The sequence below is a fragment of the Choristoneura fumiferana genome, chromosome 26 (genome assembly GCF_025370935.1).
Source record: "Choristoneura fumiferana chromosome 26, NRCan_CFum_1, whole genome shotgun sequence".
Taxonomy (NCBI): Eukaryota; Metazoa; Arthropoda; class Insecta; order Lepidoptera; family Tortricidae; genus Choristoneura; species Choristoneura fumiferana.
In genome coordinates, this window is record NC_133497.1 from 2,583,942 (window position 1) to 2,603,828 (window position 19,887).

The window sequence follows — 19,887 nt, forward strand, 5'->3', positions numbered from 1 at the left end:
TAGAACGTCCACCAACGAGGTGGACGGATGACCTGGTTAAAGCCACAGGCTGCGTGGGTGCAATGATGATTTAGGCTAAAAAGAGTACCGATACATAATCATTCATTCAAGTACTCAAAAAACATAATCCTCCTTCGGGCAGTCGGGTAAAAAGTACAGTCAGTAAAAAAACTTGTACGAATGAAATGTTATATGTAGTGAAAAAAGTTTTTACACGGGCCAAGTCAAAATCACTAAATAAAAATAAATAAATAAATATCATGGGACACTTGACACCAATTGACCTAGGCCCAAACTAAGCAAGCTTGTACTATGGATACTAGGCAACGGATAAACATACTTATATAGATAATACATACTTAAATACATATCAAACATCCAAGACCCGAGAACAAACATTCGTGTTATTCACACAAATATCTGCCCCGGCCGGGATTCGAACGCAGGACCTCAAGCTTCGTAGTCAGGTGCTCTAACCACTTAGCCATCCGGTCGCCTTATGCCAAAGTCATAAAGACTTTGACACGGAAAAACTTTTCTCACTTGAACCATAGTTCATATACTCGTATACTCGTACATATATACCAACTTATTTTAATGATACCTAATGGCAATGCCTTTGTTATATCGACACGAGCTATGTCCACGTGTCTGGTTCTAAACTTTTAATGAGGTATTCCCGTGCCGGGCACGGCTTACTGCTTAGCTACGATTATGTCTAATGTTTCCCATACATGCCTGGGGCATTATTTATGGGGACTTTGGGGACTTACCCCCTTATTCATAAAACTTAACAAGCCTATGTTAACTAACAAATGCTTTGTCCCTTTCTAACAAATACAAATGTCGAAGTGACAGATAAGGACAAACAAATTTTAGCGGCATTTTAACTAAAATAGGTTTGATTGTCGTTTATGAATAAGGGGGTTAGTATTTGCGGGGAAGTATGATTCTACGTCCTACAAGCATTTCTATCAAGTGTTAGCTCGGACCGGTTTTTTTAAATTGATTACATGGCAAACGAGCAAGTGGGTCTCCTGATGGTAAGAGATCACCACCGCCCAAAGACACCTGCAACACCAGAGGGATTGTAGATGCGTTGCCAACTAGAGGCCTAAGATGGATACTTCAAGTGTCAGTAATTGCACCGGCTGTCTTACTCTCCACGACGAAACACAACAGTGCCAGCACTGCTGCTTCACGGCAGGATTAGCGAGCAAGATGGTGGTAGCAAAATTCACCTGGGAAGATTCATATAGCTGTGGCGCTGCTTACCTCGTTGAACCTCTTGATGAGTGCGCGCACAGTCCTCGTGGCTTGCTGCGCGCGCGTCGGTGGCGCGCGGCGGATCACGGGGCGCTCCCCCGCTGCCCCAGGGCCCCCTCGCCGCCCAAGTCGAGGGTCACCTGGCGCAGGTAGTCTATCGGAGGTACCTGTGGACAAAAGGGTTCTTTTAACGGCTGTTCTCATTCATTTGTACATCTGTCCGTTTACCGTTTCACGTACTTATTTTTTCGTAAAAATGACACTCAAATTCATTGACATCTATGTACCTACCTTTGAGCACTAGACTAGCTGTTTGAAGCAAAACACGCTTGAATTTATTTTTTGATTCAGAACGGGACATTAGCTTATTTAGGTCAATTAACAGGTAGTCAATGAAAAAAAAACACTTTTAAAAGTCATTTATTTAGAAAAAGTTAACTGTTATTATATTACAAATTAAAAATATATATTCAAAATGTTTATTTATATTTATCAGAGGAACAAATTTGCTTTAACACAGCTGGTGATGCTTTTAAGTAAGAATGAAACTCTTGGCACGTTTTTTTTATGCTCACCTTAGTTATCAACATCGCCTTTAGAACTCAATTTTTGCGTGATTTTTGAAAACGGGACAAATTCACGTCCCGGTTTTCATTTTGGGGACACCGGGACTCGTAATCAAAAAAAGGGACAGTCCCGTTCAAAACGGGACGTCTCGTCTGGTCACGTTGCGCATCAATCATCAATTATTACTTTGGCACAACCCTGTCACGGACGTCAACAATTATAGTGAAACGTTAAAAAAAACCGCGCTGTGAACTAATTTTGTGCGCCGTTTTAATGTAAGAAACATGCAGTCCCACTTTGTAGGATATGGTGCACTGTTGTAACTGGACCTCTTACGATGTGGACGCAATTTCGACACTGGACATTTTACGACTTTGACGTAAGACGCCGGAGGGCATACAAAGATGCTATGCTCAAATTGGAGTAATCTAGAAAAAGGATGGCGGCCATTTTCATTAATCTGTGCACTGACGGACCCAATACCGTGGTCTAATTACCGTGTCAATAATGCAAACAAAAACGGAACGGTAATTAGACTTGTACACAGATGAATAAGAGAATGGCCGTTACTGTAATTTTTGACTCGTAGAAGAACGTGGGTTATTTAAATGTTAGTACTAGCCGTTATCCGCGACTCCGTCAGCGTAGATTTCGTCTATCTCTATCCCGCGGGAAATAAAAGGTACGGAACCAGCTTCCTGGGACAGTATTTCCGGAGCGGCACAACTTTATGGATCTTTAAAAAACGTATCTATCAGTCTTTCAAAGGGCCTTCAAGGGGTGTTGAGGTGTCTGTGGGCAGCGGTGATTGCTTCCCATCAGGTGACCCGCAAACTCGTTTTCCCCCTCTTATATATAGGTATATAAAAATGCAATTTTGATGCAGATGCAGGTGTTATTCTGGCGTAATGTCCTTATATTTTTCCTTGACAGACATACGGACAACAAAGTGATCCTATAAACGTTTCCTTTTTCCTTTCGAGGTACAGAACCCTAAAAACAAAAGCAAATGTACAGTCAGCATAAAAAGTAGCAGCACACTTTCGTACTTTGTCGTTTTACAGCTACGTACTAAACGATGTAAGATTAAATTTTGTGTGTGTGTGTGTGTGTGTGTGTGTGTGTGTGTGTGTGTGTTGAAGCGATAAGGCCGTTTTCGGTACTGCTTACTGTGTTGGTGTACAATAAAGAGTCATTGTATTGGATGGTATTGTGTCAATGCGACAGAGTAAAATATTGATCCAGCAATTTATTGAACCAGGCGTTACTTTGCGGAGGTCGATATCAATGAGCTAAGAGTAAAATAATTTATTTGCTCACCCGCGACCTTATATAGCGAAGTTTATGCAAGATATGCGTGTTCATGCAGTTCAGTGTGGAGGTGAAGGGACTGCATAAGCATATCTTGCATAAACTTAGCTATTATTATTAGCGCACACTAACTGCGGAAAACACATTCCTTGTCGCCAAACACACACACACACACACACACTCACACGCACTCGCACGTGCACGCACACGCACACACACACACACGCGCGCACACACACACACACACACACACATTAACACACACTTTTCGTTTTTATTTTTTATTTATATTTGTAATGTTCCTCTGCTTGCGTTTTCATTCCTTTTGTTTATATTCATTAATTGTAACATTTTTGTAAGTAAGTTTAAAACCTATAAGCCATAGTGTAACAAAGTAAATTGGTAAATTTGTAAACCGACTCAGTGAGTGCCAAGATACAGGCTCAGCCTATTTTGGTACTCACCAGATATATCTGGTATATTGTAATAGTGGTCATTTTATTAGATAAATAAAATTATTCTTATTCTTATTCTTATTCTTATTATAAGGTCGCGGGTGAGCAAATAAATTATTTTAGTTAATTAATCCGCTACTTTTGATGCTGACTGTACTGCTAATATAAACAAATATCGCTTTCAAATTTCCAGCTGTGACAGTAGAATAATGTACCAGTTTATATCACAGCTGATTTGCATGCAACATGGATACACCGTTAGACGCACAGACATGGCGTGGAGTAGTAGATTTAAGTATGATTTACACCAAACGGCTCGCATCGGATCGGATCGGAAAGAATTTTACAATTTTTAAAGTTTAAACATGATTGTTATGTATGTATGTCGGCGGCCGATCGTAAAATCCGCCAGATCACGAAATTCCTAGGCACATCATGAAATGGAGAGCAATGTTATAAATAAATATTAAATACCATTGAAAAACTATATTTCTTAATCAAGATAAAATATTTTAATTTACTGATGAAAATCTTTACTTTGGCATTTACTACGCTTTGATATATTAATTTACAAAGAGAGTACTGTTTTCGTATGCATAATTTATTTATTGTCCTGGTATTACACCCGGGTTTTTAAGCTGTGGGCAAATTGCGGAGGCGGAGGCGGAGGCGAAGATACGATTTCTTGCGGAACTTCCGCAGTAACGGAGGCGGAGGCGAAGTCCCGTTACAACCCTAGTGGAAACAGCTGAGCAGAGCGAGAGGTAAATTCGGAGCGTTTCTATTGGTTCATGACAAACACATTCCTCGTATCACATCCTCGCATATCTCTGGTGGATACGCTGCCTTACAGTTTTATCACACTGGCAATTTCGAAGCGAGCACGCAACGCTTTCGCTCGTGTTGCGGGTATCCATGGGCGACGGTGATTGTTTCCTATCAGGTAACGCATGCTCGTTTTCCCCCTATCATAATTGAAAAAATATATAATTGTATTAAGATTGGTTTTTTGGAATCTTTTTGTATTTTTTATTTCAATTCCAAATTTTTACTTTTACGGTCATCCCGTAAAACCTAAATTGAAAATACAAACTGAAATATAGATGCACAGAAAAACCAGTAAAATAAGGCCAGCACTGGGAATCGAACCCAGGTCCTCGGTATTCCGTACCGCGTGCTATATCGCTACACCACTGCTGGTCAATGGTACTGACACGAATTTCCCCTATGCACCACATATCTCAGCTTGTTTGTTTCTTATTTAGCCACTTAAGCAGTGACGCTAGCGACATCAGATCTATAACATCATCATCATCTATAACGTCATCTATATCAGTGCTGGTCTTATTTTTCTGGTTTTTCTTTTTTATTTTCAATATTATATTTAAAATATTATATTTTTAGTTTGTATTTTCAATATAATTGTATCCTTGTCGTCCCTCATGTGCTCAGTAAGTATTATTCTATGGCCCAGATATTTGAACTATTTTACCACTACTAATTTATGGAAGCTTTGTTGTATTGTTGCTGATGCACTGAACATGAGGCCGGGTGTGAACACCGTCAGATTTTCGAATTCTCTTTCAAAACAAAATTTTGTTATATTTGATCCGTTAAATAGTTGTCAATGATACAAAAGACGAATAAACGCACCATTCAATCTTCCCACAAAACTCCTAAACCGAGTTATTACAACTGCCCGGGATCGAATTAGTCCCGGTCCCCCGGGATTCCCGGAGTTTTTAGGGACTTAAGGAAAAACGGCATTGTCTAATGCTAGAGCAATTATTTGGATTCTGCCTCAATCTAGGGAAGGAGGGAATGACTGGAAGGAGCTCAGATACTACGTAGATATTCTTAATACGTTATTACATTATATCTTGCAGGTGGTAGGACCTTGTGCAAAGGTCCGCCCGGATTGCTACCACCATCTTGCTCGCTAATCCTACCGTGAAGCAGCAGTGCTTGCACTGTTGTGTTTCGGCGTGGAGAGTAAGACAGCCGGGTGAAATTACTGGCACTTGACGTATCCCATCTTAGGCCTCTAGATTGGCAACGCATCTGCAATACCCCTGGTGTTGCAGGTGTCTTTGGGCGGTGGTGATCTCTTACCATCAGGAGACCCACTTGCTCGTTTGCCATCCAGTCGAATAAAAAAAAAAAAAAAAACTAGTGTTTGTTTACCCGCGGCTTCGCACACGTAAATCATTAGGTCCAGCAGCTGAATTGAAATTTCGGGATTTTCAAAAATTCCCGTGGGAATTCCCGACAGTTAAATCGTGGTTTTCATTGACGTTACATTAAAAACAATCATATCAAATTTCATGACTAAGCCCAGCGGTTGTTGTTTCGATATTTGATCCCTATCCCGTGGGAAAATCGGAATAAAAAGTAGCCTATGTTTTATTCCAGATGTCCAGCTATCTAAATACCAAATTTCATCCAAATCCATCCAGCTGTTTTAGCGTGAAGGAGTAACAAACATACTCACTCACTCACAAACTTTCACATTTATAATGTTAGTATAGGATAAGACTTCCTAACCAAAATAATGAATGCGGATTGAGGATTAGGATTGGAATGAGGATGATTGAGGATTATAAAAAAATAACTTTATATATTTTTTTGTATAGAAAAGTCAATTATTATAAATTACTAGCTGTTGCCCGCGACTTCGCCCGCGTAAAAGTATGAAAGAAAGAAAGATGAACATTTATTCGTGACATTTTACAAAACAAAGAAGAAGAAAAAAGGAAATCAAGACAAATTTTGAACAATAGTTTACATCCTATTCTAAGACCTACCGAATACACACAAAAAAATCAGCCAAGAGCGTGTCAATTAGGATTCCGTAGCCATTACGAAAAAAATAAGTAATATTTTTCTAAGGATTTCGTATTTTGTATGGAATATTCTTGCTTAGGTATATTTTATACCTTAGGCTGCTATTTATTTATTTATTAATATACTGATAATTTGGTATACTGATCCTGAATTTTTACTCGATTTTAATGAAAATTTGCACTTTAAAGTTGAATATTTTGCAAAGAAATCACTGAATCGAAAAATCGTTTAACAACCCCGTAATGGTTTTAAAAGACCTATCCAACAATACCCCAAACTACAAGATTGGATGCGAAAAAAAAATCACCCCCGCTTTACGTCTATTGGAGGTATTCTAAACAATTTTTTTTATTTTTTATTGTGCCATTTTGTCGGCATAGTTTACATATATATTCGTGCAAAATTACAGCTTTCTAGCATTAATAGTCCCTGAGCAAAGCCGCGGACGGACAGACAGACATACATGGCGAAACTATAAGGGTTCCGTTTTTGCCATTTTGGCTACGGAACCCTGAAAATTACAATCAAAGACAACACTTATAACCACTGACAAAGAGTCAATGAGAAATTGCGGGTCCAAATCGAATGTCGTAGTATTCTAAGTTTTATTTATTTATTTATGAAAAATATTCTTACCTAATTTACAATTTCTTAACAAATTAGGACTACAATAAAGTTACATTTAATTACAATATTATAATACATAATTATATGCCTGACGACCGGATGGCCAAGTGGTTCTAGAGAACCTGACTACGAAGCATGAGGTCTCAGGTTCGATTCCCGGCCCGGGCAGATATTTGTATGAATAATATGAATGTTTGTTCTCGGGTCTTAGATGTTGAATATGTATTTAAATATGTATTATCTATATGTCGGCGGCCAATCGTAAAATCCGCCAGATCACGAAATTCCTAGGCATATCGTGAAATGCCGCCATTTCATGAATTGGCTAAGGGACATCCGCCATATTGTTAAAAACTCACCGTTTAGCGATTTGCCTAGTGACGTTTAGGCAGATCATGAAATTCCTAGGAATATCATGAAGCGCCGCCATTTCATGATTTGGCCACTTTAGGCAGATCATGAAATTCCTAGGCGTATCATGAAACGCCGCCATATCGGTTCTGGCACTTCGCCGGCCGCTGCCGCGGCACGCTCGCTTCGCTCGCTCGCTCGTGCGTCGTGATCACAATTAATACTAACCACTCCTCGTTTCTCTCGTCGTACCTAAATTTTTCTATATAAATAATAACAACTAGTGAATACTTTATTTATCAACAAAATACTAACCTCTAAAATATGGGCGACGTCCATGGTTTTTTCACATTGTGCACAGAATCCGTTTGATTCACATAAAAAGAACGGAGCTGATGTTCAAAAAGCTTCTTTTGCACTTCTATTTTGAATTCAGTCACTATTTTCGGTATAAAGATCATTTTGTTGCGACGCCGACATTTTTCACGCGCTAAACAAACAAATGCCTGGCCAACGTTTAGGCATATCATGAAATGGCGGCGTTTCACGATATGCCTAGGAATTTCGTGATCTGGCGGATTTTACGATCGGCCGCCGACATATATAAGTATGTTTATCCGTTGCCTAGTATCCATAGTACGAGCTTTGCTTAGTTTGGGACTAGGTCAATTGGTGTCAAGTGTCCCATGATATTTGTTAATATTAGCAACAGATTTACTGATAATGTGAATAAATTCGCTAAGGCTCATTTGGAATATTACCTATGGTATTAAGTTTGTTAAGTTTATGATAGTTTTATATTACTTATTTGGGGCATCAACAGCAATACAAGTTAAATTAAATTTATATTAAATATAATGACCCGGATAACTCACGTCTTAAATCGAGTTTAGTTCGACATGTTTCGGGCTAATCCGTAGCCCTTCGTCTTCGAGCAACGCGACTCAGCGGCTGCTGCAACACGCGCACTTATATTTAATATGAGTGAGTCTCACGTAGTTAAATTAAATTTAATTATTTAAACACATTGTACAAACGTAGTGTAGGGCGTCCTGGGGCACGGTGGACGGACGACCTTAAGGTCGCTGGCGGCGGATGGATGCGAGGCGCTGAAGACAGTGTTGTGGCGCGCCATGGAAGTGGCCTATGTCCAGCAGTGGACTGCTGTGGGCTGATGATGATGATGATGACATTGTAGTGTGAGTTGCACCTCACACAGACACACTCTCCCAACATATACAACTTAGACTATAAGTTAGACCTAAGGCTTTAGAATATAGACAGTATTTACACAGCACCCGTGAGTTTCACTCGTCTCCTCGACCGCCTCCTTACAACATTGTACAATATTAGCGTAAACTACCCCCAGGAAAATAGTTCGTATTTTACTAAAGCTTTTTGCAAACACGCAGACGTCCCGTCGACTATTCAATACATTTGCGATTTAAATTCCGCACTCATCGCCGCCGAAATGATTTAAAGTAACGGCACGTAACGGTGCCCGTTACGGTTCTCGAAGGGTTTAAGTTCCTAGGGTTCCGTTTGACTGTTACTTTGCTAAAAGATAGAACAGGTGCAAGTGTTACAAAAAAAAACATCATCATTTCACACTCAGACCGGTCTTGGGCTTTCCGCGATCTTAACCAAGTCGTCGCTCCATCTTGTTGGAGGCCTACCGACAACTCGTCTCCCGGTCCGCGGACGCCATTTGAGAACCTTCTCACCCTTTCCGTCGGATCGGCCATTAGTCCTGCGAGCAATTGCAATGTGCCTCGCCCACTGCCACTTCAGTTTCGCAAAAAAATTGGAACTGTCTAAAAAAACATATAAAAGCAATATCATGGGACAATTGACAGTGTCAAATCAAATACGGAATATCAATGGAAAAATTTCTTTGACACCAATTGCCCTAGTCCCAAACTAAGCAAAGCTGTATTATGGGTACTAGGCAACGAATAAACATACTTATATAGATAAATACGTACTTAAATATACATTAAACGGCCAAGACCCGAGAAATATTCGTATTATTGACACAAAATCTGCCCCGACCGGGAATCGAACCCGGGACCTCTAGCTTCATAGTCAGGTTCTGTAACTCTTTTTACTACTCCTTACTGTAATGTTATTTTTATGATTTACTTAATTAATCAAGAACATTAATATAAGAACATATTTACATAACAAGATTATTCGAAAAAAAAAAAATATTCGGCATACGTTGAACACCAGCATTACTTGACGTTTACATAAAACTATAAGCAATATAAAAACGAAAATACAAACCACGGGATGACCGTAAAAGTAACAAATTTGGAGTTGAAATAAAAAATACAAAAAGACTCCAAAAACCAATGTTATAAGCAAAATATAACTCATTCATATCATAATACTAATTTTACTCCCGAATTAAATCATGATCGTCTGTGGCTCTTGTGGATATATCAACGACTCGGGTAAAACGACACGTTTTATGCACTTGTTGTACAATCTTCTATTTCTTTAGAGACGTTACATAATATCCAAAATGGGCTAAACACAAGGTACGTTCTGCAGCAACACTGCCTAATCCTTTAATATCGCGAACAGGGTTGGTAAGAGAAGTAAACATTTTATTCTATTTTTGTCTCTTTTGTACGAACTCAATGTGAAGATTTTGGTCAGAAAATGTTTCAGTATGCTTCATAGCTGTTATTTTGTACTACCACAATTTGTTATTTTATTTATTACATACAACAAGGTCCTTGCATACAAATTAGTCCACCAGTTAGCTTTTTACCCAGGAAATACTTACGTAATGTAATTGACAAAGTACGTATTACATCATATAACCTTCGTTTTATCTACTCTGTATACATATCAATTTAAAAAAAAGGAAATGTTAAAGCAGTGTGTATTTTTATCTGTGGCAAACCTCGCAGCTCGCAGACAGTGTTAATAGCCATCACACAAGATGGCGGCGGGAAATTAAAAATGTAACGTTCGCTGTCAGAGTAGCTTAATCCTTATTAAATATTAGAAATCCTCCTAATCCAAAATCTGACGGCATTCGCAGGAATGTTCTAATTTATTTTAACTGATGAGTTAATTAATTTCAGTAGTAGAGTAATAATTATACTTAGCAGCACAAAATTTGGCCCACCCTTCATACAAAATGACCGACTCTGCATACATTTGAGGGCCAGATTTTTTTCCGCTCAGTAAAAAAGCTCAGTAAAAAGACAGAATCGGGTAGGTAAGTACCTAAATAGTTTTAGTTTGCTAGCTTATGCCTGCGACTTCGTTCCTGTCAAAACCTGGCAAACCGCGGGCATCCGCTAGTGATTCTATAAGGATGTCCATGGGCAGCCGTGATTGCTTTCCAAGAGGTGCCCCGTCTGCTCGTTTGCCTCCTATCATATAAAAGGGGACCTAATGAGTTGCTTAACGGAAGGGTCTCCGAGTGCTCCGGGTATTGGACGGTAAATGGCGCTTTTACCGCACGGTCGCGTATATTGGGACAAAATGGCCGCCAAGAATTTATTAACTCAGTAAACAAGCAATTTGTATGTAGTAAGAATTTATTATTTATTTATTTATTTATTTATTTATTTATATTTTTTAGCAATTTGTTGTTGAAGTACATTGTTTATTGGCTGGAGGAAATAAGATGAAGTGATGAGTTTTCATTTGACGAATTTGTCTTTGCGAAAGACTTAAGGGAGATTCTATTAAGGTCCTTAAAAACTAAAAGGAAGAAAATAAGTCTAGTGGTCTAGAACTCTGTCAAGTAGCTAATTTAGAGTTCAACAGTCGGGCCCCATTACCACAAGATTTTTTGAGCTGGTCACGATTTGAATGGGTCCCGACTGTTGAACTTTAAATTAGCTACTGATAGAATTCTAGACTTATTTTCTTGCTTCTTTGCCTTCGGGCAGTCGAGTAAAATATATTATTTTTATTGAAAACTAAGAGACTATGCCCACTAGAAATTTTCCTAACCAACCATCGCCATCGCGTGTCTAGTATGCGCTTGATATTCCGTTCCTGAGACGTTCCTAGTACGGTCATGGCATGAAACGGTAGTAGTGGGTAGAGACCTTTAAGCGGAAACTTTTTATGTTAGTGACGGCCGCCACTATTTTGAAGAAAACCAGCCAAGGGCGAGTCGGACTCGCGCACCGAAGGTTCAGTACAAGTTTGTAGGTATTTATAAATAATCAGTGTTAGCAGAGCCCTTCTCCTAAGCAAAATGTACGCAGTGTGGGGTCATTTAAGATGGTTTAGTTTGACGTCGCCTGTCACGCTACAAACATCAAAAATATTGCTTTACAATTCTTCAAATAACTTTACAGGGTGGAGCGTCTATGCATGAAAAAAAGGTGTATAATTAGTCTCAAATACCTTTAAAAACTTGCATCTGGACTAGATTCTTACATAAATATTTTTATCAGCTTACCTTGAAGATTTTATTTTCGTGCAATCCTGCCGTGAAGCAGCAGTGCTTGCACTGTTGTGTTTCGGCGTGGAGAGTAAGACAGCCGGTGAAATTACTGGCACTTGAGGTATTCCATTTTAGTCTAACGCAACGCATCTGCAATCTCCCTGGTGTTGCAGGTGTCTATGGGCGGTGGTAATCTCTTAGGCCCACTTGCTCGTTTGCCATCCAGTCGAATAAAAAAAAACAAATCTGCCCCGGCCGGAAATCGAACCCGGGACCTCAAGCTTCGTAGTCAGATTCTCTAACCACTTGGTCATCCGGTCGTCGGTTAATATATAAGTTAATTACAGTATAAAGCGTATTCGGCGCAATTACCTACTAAAGCTAATTATCTTAAAAATGTTCCCTCATTTCCACAATCTGGATAGGACAGTGAACTCTGCGAACATTTACAATTCGCCCGGAGGCAAAATACATATTTATATTTCAAGCAATGTTTTCTTAATCTTGTACTCAAGAGAAATCGAATGTTTTTGTAAGTACAGGTATATTTTGCCTGCAGCGTTTTTCTGATTAAAGTAAGAAAATCTTACTAATATTGTGAACTAGCGCTTACCCGCGGCTTCGCACGCGTAAATCATTAGATATAGCAGTTGAATTGAAATTCCGGGATTTTAATAAATTCTCGTGGGACGTTAAATTAAAACATCCATGCCAAATTTCATGACTCTAAACCCAGCGGTTGTTATTTCGAGATTTTATCCCTATCCCGTGGGAATATTGGGATAAATGGTAGCCTATGTGTTATTCCAGATGTGCAGCTACCTACATACCAAATTTCATGACTCTAAGCCCAGCGGTTATTAGTTCGAGATTTTATCCCTATCACGAGGGAATATCGGGATAAAAAGTATCCTATGTTTTAATCCAGGTAATAAAGTAACCTTTTGCCAAATTTCAGCCAAATCGGTCCGGCCGTTTCAGCGTGAAGAAGTAACAAACATACTCACTCACTCACAAACTTTCACATTTATAAATATTAAGTAGGATGATAAAGTTGGCAATGCCGACCCTGTATATAGCGTAATTTAAGATTATATTTCAAAAGTTGTCGTTGCCGGCGACTCCGTCCGCTTAGAACTCCTTCATCGCTATCCCGCGGTAACTACGCACTTTTCCGGGATAAAAACTATCCTATGTCCTTATCTGGGCTTAAACTATTTCTATACCGATTTTCATCTAAATCGGTTCAATGGTTTAGACTTGATAAAGTAACAAAGAAACAGACATATTAGTTGGAGTAGGATTAGTAGGATTGACCATCATCATCATCATCCCAGCCTATATACGTCCCACTGCTGGGCACAGGCCTCCTCTCAGAACAAGAGGGCTTGGGCCATAGTTCCCACGCGGGCCCAGTGCGGATTGGGAACTTCACACGCACCATTGAATTGCTTCGCAGGTTTGTGCAGGTTTCCTCACGATGTTTTCCTTCACCGTAGCTCGTGGTAAATTTCAAATGCAATTCCGCACATGAATTTCGAAAAACTCAGGTGCGAGCCGGGGTTTGAATCCACGACCCTCTGCTTGAGAGGCGTAGGAGCGATACTGCTGTACGAATAGCACAAAGTAATTATAGGTACAAATTTAAGAGCGTTTATACAGTACCACTACCATGAGTTGCTATCGAAAACTTACATTACGTTACTACAGTCGATAGCGAGTAAACGAGCATCGAATCGTTTACAACCAAACTCGTACCATGAGCTGGCAATGTTGCATTTTTGTTAGTTTTTCTAGATTATTCCATAAAAATTGAATGCAAATTAAAAATGTGGTCTGATAGAACTCTTCATTATCTATTTTTTTAATATTATTTAAGAATTTGAACTGTAAGCAGCCGTTACGCTGCCCAAACTTTGCAAGCTTTGCTTCAAACCGTAGTTTTTAAATTCAACGTAAGCTCAGTGCTGCTACTGAAGCCTCCCTGCACCCCTGCGCTGATCTGAAGGCTAAGTACGACACCAGAGGTAAGAGTTAACAGTGATTCCGGAGGAGCTGAAGACTTCGAGCCAACGGTGCCCGTTACCGACGCCCTAAGATCCTGCCCTGCAGCAGGCGTGGAGTTCTCAGGTGAGAGCTTCCTACAGTGGCTATTCTTTCGGGTGCTTTTTTTTATTTTATTTATTAATTTGTCGCGGGACGCCATATTTTGCTTCCGGCACGTTCCTTCACCATCCCGACTTTCCTCTCCCCCTTTCTCCCACATTTTTTGTGCTATAGGTAAGTTAATGTGTCTACTCCGATAATAATTATGCGTGATACTTTTATTTTTTTACTTTTTTCTCCACTTTACTAGGATTATCACCCAAACTGCATTTGCATAAGTGCTAAAATTTTATTTTGCAACATTTGACTACAGACACACAACGGGACAGGTGAAACTAAATAAAATCTATAGCGGCCCGGTACGTGCTTCGCTATTTATACAAAAAATGTGATAAATGAAGAACCACTCTACCGATTTTCACAAAAAACATCACATAAACCACATAAACCATCTACTAAATAGTCCGAACAAAGCCTAAACATTCGGTTTGGATAGGTGAGCCCGTTCTTGAGTTATAAAATTATTTATTTATTTATTTATTGTCAAGCCATGTTCATTACAATAAGATGTCACATTACAACGAAAAGTGGCGTTGATTTTTATATATATTGATTGATGATTGATAAGTTTGTGGTAAAAATTTCATTTTAGATTCAAGCTTTTTTTGCTGACTGTACTTGTTTGTATTGACACAAAAACTACATTATATTTGCATACCAAATTTCAAGTCGATGCCATTAACCGTTGAAGAGTTCCTCTGTGGAGACGACCCTGGCCGGACTACCAGGATGTCACTACCAGATTATTGTATTATCACGCAATTTACATAAGTATACCAAATTTCAAGTCAATCCAACCACTGGATTTTTCGAATTTAACTTGTAAAAATCTTTTCAAGGTCGGATCTTAGACCAATATTAGTAGGTTAATAAGATTAAGTACATTTAATTGCTATCAAGATAAGGGAGGGACAGGTTTATACCCAACGATGCTTTTCAACCCTCGAGGATCGCCGTAACCTTAATAGAATACCAAATAGGATACATTAACGGGTTACGTAGCACCTCTACGCCGTAGCTGCTACGTCGTAGAGGGTCTACGGATTGCAAATAGACACATATTTTTCATAACACTTGCACGTAAACTGTATCATATCATACAGGTTAACTTGGCCGTAATACCTTATATAAAACCTTCGAGTTTTTTTTCTTGTCAAGAAACCCAAGGTCGGTAAATGAGCCATTGCGCGTACCTCCCTCTCGCATCTCGGGCGCTGGCCTAATTGGCAATTTGGACAAAAATAATATTTTTTGTTTTACAAATAAACAATTTTACTCGCAAATGTGATGAAAAACATAGTATGTCGCACGGGCGGTACTAGAATTACGTACATCGACTCATTAAGCCCTCTAGTAGAATTATTTTTCACTTATTATTTCAATGTGCTATAAAAGAGTGTTTTTCACTATGTTTATTTTTAACTTTTTAGTTCGATTTATTGCTAAAAAAAAGTTCTTTACAAATTTTATGATTTAAATTCGGGTTTTGTTTCGCGTACCTTGATTTTAGAGCAGCTCGATGTTTCGGCACAGTAGCATGCGCCATGATCACGAGACGACTGGAGAATTGCGAGTATGCTGTGCTAGTATAACTGTCAGTCAGAAAAATATAAATCGGACGTAACCGTAAGTATACTTTTGGCGGTGACTTAAAACAATTCAACTACACACGATTGAACTGTTTAAGCCGGTGTTGCCATACAATATTTTTTTTTAATATTTTTTTAATTTTTATTTTAAGTTAGTTTTAGATAAGGTCCTCACTGAAAATCAGCGCCACGGCTTGCCGTGGCATTATGCTGAGTGGGGACCTATTTAGCGTTATGTATGTCTTCGTCTGTTCTATGTTTGTTTTTTATGGAGTTAAATAGATGTATTTTCTTTCTTTCTTTTCTAACCGATCTAACCTCTTCCTAACAAGATGCCCGCTACTACTTAAGGTACGCGGAACAAAACCCGAATTTAATTCTTAAAATTAGTAATGACCGTGATAGTCTAATATATTGTTTCTTTACAAATTATTGTATTGTCATCGGTTTTTGATTAGTCTGCAAAGTTTCAACTCAATCCGGCGCTTTAAAGGAGGTGAAAATCACGTTCAAAGATTACATTAGATAAATTGACTGTGCTTGCATTGTTGTGTTTTGGTGTAGAGAGTAAGACAGCCGGTGAAATCACTGGCACTTGAGGAATCCCATCCTAGGCCTCTAGGTTGGCAACGCGTCTGCAATACCCCTGGTGTTGCAGATGTTTATGGACGGTCTGATCTTCCAGTCGTATAAAAAAAATGATTTAATATGATTTGAGCAATTTGTAACAGTTAAATTCCAAATAGTCTGCTATTGTAATTTTAGTATTGCAATGGTTGTTTACCAATGACTACGTACCTACGCAACTTTGGCCATACAGTTGTTATCTAAACTATTAGGTATGTTGTTTATATTGTTGGACTAGCTTCTGCGGTTATCGCGCGCTGTTCCCTCGGGAATAGTGCATTTTCCGGGATAAAAAGTAGCTTGTGTCACTCTCTGGCACATAAACTAACTCTATGCCAAAAATCGTCGATCCGTTGCTCAGTTTCACAAACGCACACACGCGTTTATAATATTAGTATGGATTATCGATCATATGTAGATACATACCAAGCTATTATCAAATCGAGATAAGAATGGAACACACAATGTCGTTTTTGAATGAATACGTGAAGCTATTGTCAATGGTAGTGTGCAGACAAATGAAAACACTTATTTCAGTACGAAAATGTTCTTAAAACTTGGGGAAAAAACGTAAATTATAAGAAGACAGTGTTTACTGTTTACCCGCGGCTTCGCACACGTAAATCATTAGTTTAGTTTAGTTTAGTTTATTTATTCAATCAATACATCATTACATCATCATCATTAGATCTAGCAGCTGAATTGAAATTCCGGGATTTTTAAATTCCCGTGGGAATTCCCGGAAATTAATCGTGGTTTTCATTGACGTTACATTAAAAGCAGTCGTGTCAAATTTCGTGAGTAAGCCCAGCGGTTGTCGTTTCGAGATTTTATTCCTATCCCCTGGGAATATCGGAATAAAGAGTAGCCTATGTTTTATTCCAGATGTCCAGCTATTTACATACCAAATTTCATTCAAATCCATCCAACCGTTCAAAGTCAAAATATCTTTATTCAATTTAGGCTATAACAAGCACTTATGAATGTCAAAAAAAAAAACTACCACCGGTTCGGAAAAACCTCTGTTGAGAAGAATCCGGCAAGAAACTCAACGAGGTACTCACAAACTTTCGCATATACTGTAACCGACACGAAAAACGAAAAAAATAGAGTCTGTATCTAGCATTCACTGGGAATCAAAACAACTGAATACTTAGGGTACAGCTTTCTATCAAAAATTTTCAAGGAAGTTCCCGGAGTATTAGGATAATATCATGACATTACAGCATTTGAAAATGCATAAGATTATTGTTAGCAGTCAATTTACATCAATTCTACAACGCTTTTATTAGCTTTACATGTATGTTTGTTTGTAACCGACTGCTTTGAACTCGATTTTGAACCACTTTAAACGGTCAGATTTAATTTAAACTCTGTATACTTATTTGTTACTAAGAACCGATGACAATACAATAATAATAAATTAATTATAAAACTAACACTAAATCTTCTTTAAAAAAACTAACAATATATCTACTAGGTACTAGACTTACTAGCGCCCCACCCCGGCTTCGCACGGTCACAAATTTAAATAAAGGTCTCTATACAAGGACACCTCACAAACATTTTTCAGCTCCATTTCCCGCGCAAAGCCGGAACGCTTTTTTTAATTCGTATCTAATATTTTTTGCGTGGAATGTCCAATTATTTCGAATAATTCAAAAAGTGATTTATAAGTATTGAAATATTCTTGAATATGAAATAATTTATTTGGATAAGGATTAATGTAATAATAGGTTTCATTTTGGACTTCTATCAACTTTTAAAACGTAAAAAAGTACCTGTACCTAGTTATAAGTGACATTATACCAGTAGTTACAATAGATGGACATATGGTTTTTTTCTAGATACCGATATACTTCTTCAGCCTTTCTCAAACTTCTCAGTGTAGGCCTCCTTAAATTTTTTCCACTCGTCGCGACATTGAGCTTGTGGCCGCCATACAAATAGATACATTTTATTAATAATATATATTATAAATATTAATATAAATATAAAGTTATTAAACTCAACATATATTATATACACACAAACTACAATAACACTAAATACATAAATCACTACATTATTATAACTATATAATTGTAAACAATTAATTGTAAATCATTTACTAACACTTATTTGTATCGTGTTACGTCACGCATGCCGGCCGTGTTATGGACACGCGACCGAGCACCGTAAAAGTATTGCTACCCGCGCGAGAAAAGAAACGAACTACCCGTCCGTCGCGCGAGTCACAGTATCGATAGACCGCATCAAACCAGCTTACATTTTGTCGGAAAAAGTTGAAACGCCGCATCGAAATTCACCCACAACTACTCAATCACAACCAAGTATCGTAACACGGTCAGGACGCCACGTAAAGTTCCCTGATTATTATCGCCCTTAGACAAGGTCTCTGGAGGGGAGAGATGTGGCCGCCATACAAATAGATACATTTTATAAATAAGATATATATTATAAAATATTAATATAAATATAAAGTTATTAAACTCAACATATATTATATACACACAAACTACAATAACACTAAATACATAAATCACTACATTATTATAACTATATAATTGTAAACAATTAATTGTAAATCATTTACTAACACTTATTTGTATCGTGTTACGTCACGCATGCCGGCCGTGTTATGGACACGCGACCGAGCACCGTAAAAAGTATTGCTACCCGCGCGAGAAAAGAAACGAACTACCCGTCCGTCGCGCGAGTCACGTTTTTAGAGAGAACCGCACGCGCAACTGGTGTCGCTCATTATTTATTTAATTGTTCTCGCGCTCATAATTGTTATTGTTGTTACTTTCCATCTGTGTGCTGTGTTATTCTCTGCTTGTCTTCCTGTATTTAATTCTGACTTTCTCCCTAAGCAAGTGATTGTGTAAAAACTATAATAAAAGTTAAGTGCACGCTGTTCCTGCGTATTGATTTTTGGAACCTCAGAACATCAACCTATAAAAGGACGCAAAAGGTACGCCAAGATGCCAGGTTCCATAAGCTTTTGAATCCAATTTGAATCAGCAACCTTTTTACATTGTCTTTCCACCGCATTTGTGGTCTACCCTGAGGTCGCTTTTCCCCCCATGGCTTCTACTCTAAGAGACGCTTGCACCACGACTGTTCACTCCGGGCCACATGTCCAACCCACTTCCACTTTAAGCTTGCCACTCGTTTTGTCACGTCTGCGACTTTGCTTTGATCCCGAAGCTATTTTTTTGTTTTGCGGTCCATCAGCGACACTCCTACCAGCTTCTTCTCCACTGCCCTCTGGGCCACTTGTAATCGATTGATCACGTCTTGCGTGAATACCCAGGTTTCAGCACCATAAGTGAGCACCGGCAGGATGCACTGATTAAATATCCTGGCTTTTCTCCCGCAGAAATTTTGTTCTTAAAAGCAAAGTCCAGTTTCGAGTATGCAGCCTTATTCGTCTGTGAAGTTCACTAGTTTGGTTATCTTTGCCCATCCTGATCTCCTGTCCCATCCCAGGTATACGTACTTCTTTACCTGGTCTACGGTGGTTTGATCGATGGTTATGCTTACGGTATTTCCATCCATGTTCGTCATAATCTTGGTTTTTTCCAAGTTCATTTCCAAAACAACTTGTAAAGAGACGTCACTCAACTCCTGAATCATTACCTGTAATTCTTCTCAC

The 19,887-nt window shown here is 38.6% G+C and overlaps 1 protein-coding gene across 1 annotated transcript in view; it reads right to left on the reverse strand.

The window, feature by feature from the left end:
- The window catches only part of LOC141443095 (1-phosphatidylinositol 4,5-bisphosphate phosphodiesterase epsilon-1-like), a 392,276-nt gene that overhangs the window by 153,680 nt on the left and 218,709 nt on the right, over positions 1-19,887 (reverse strand). Inside the window, 2 exon segments of the mRNA XM_074108307.1 lie at positions 1,276-1,376; positions 1,379-1,433. Coding sequence (XP_073964408.1) covers positions 1,276-1,376; positions 1,379-1,433 — 156 coding nt within the window.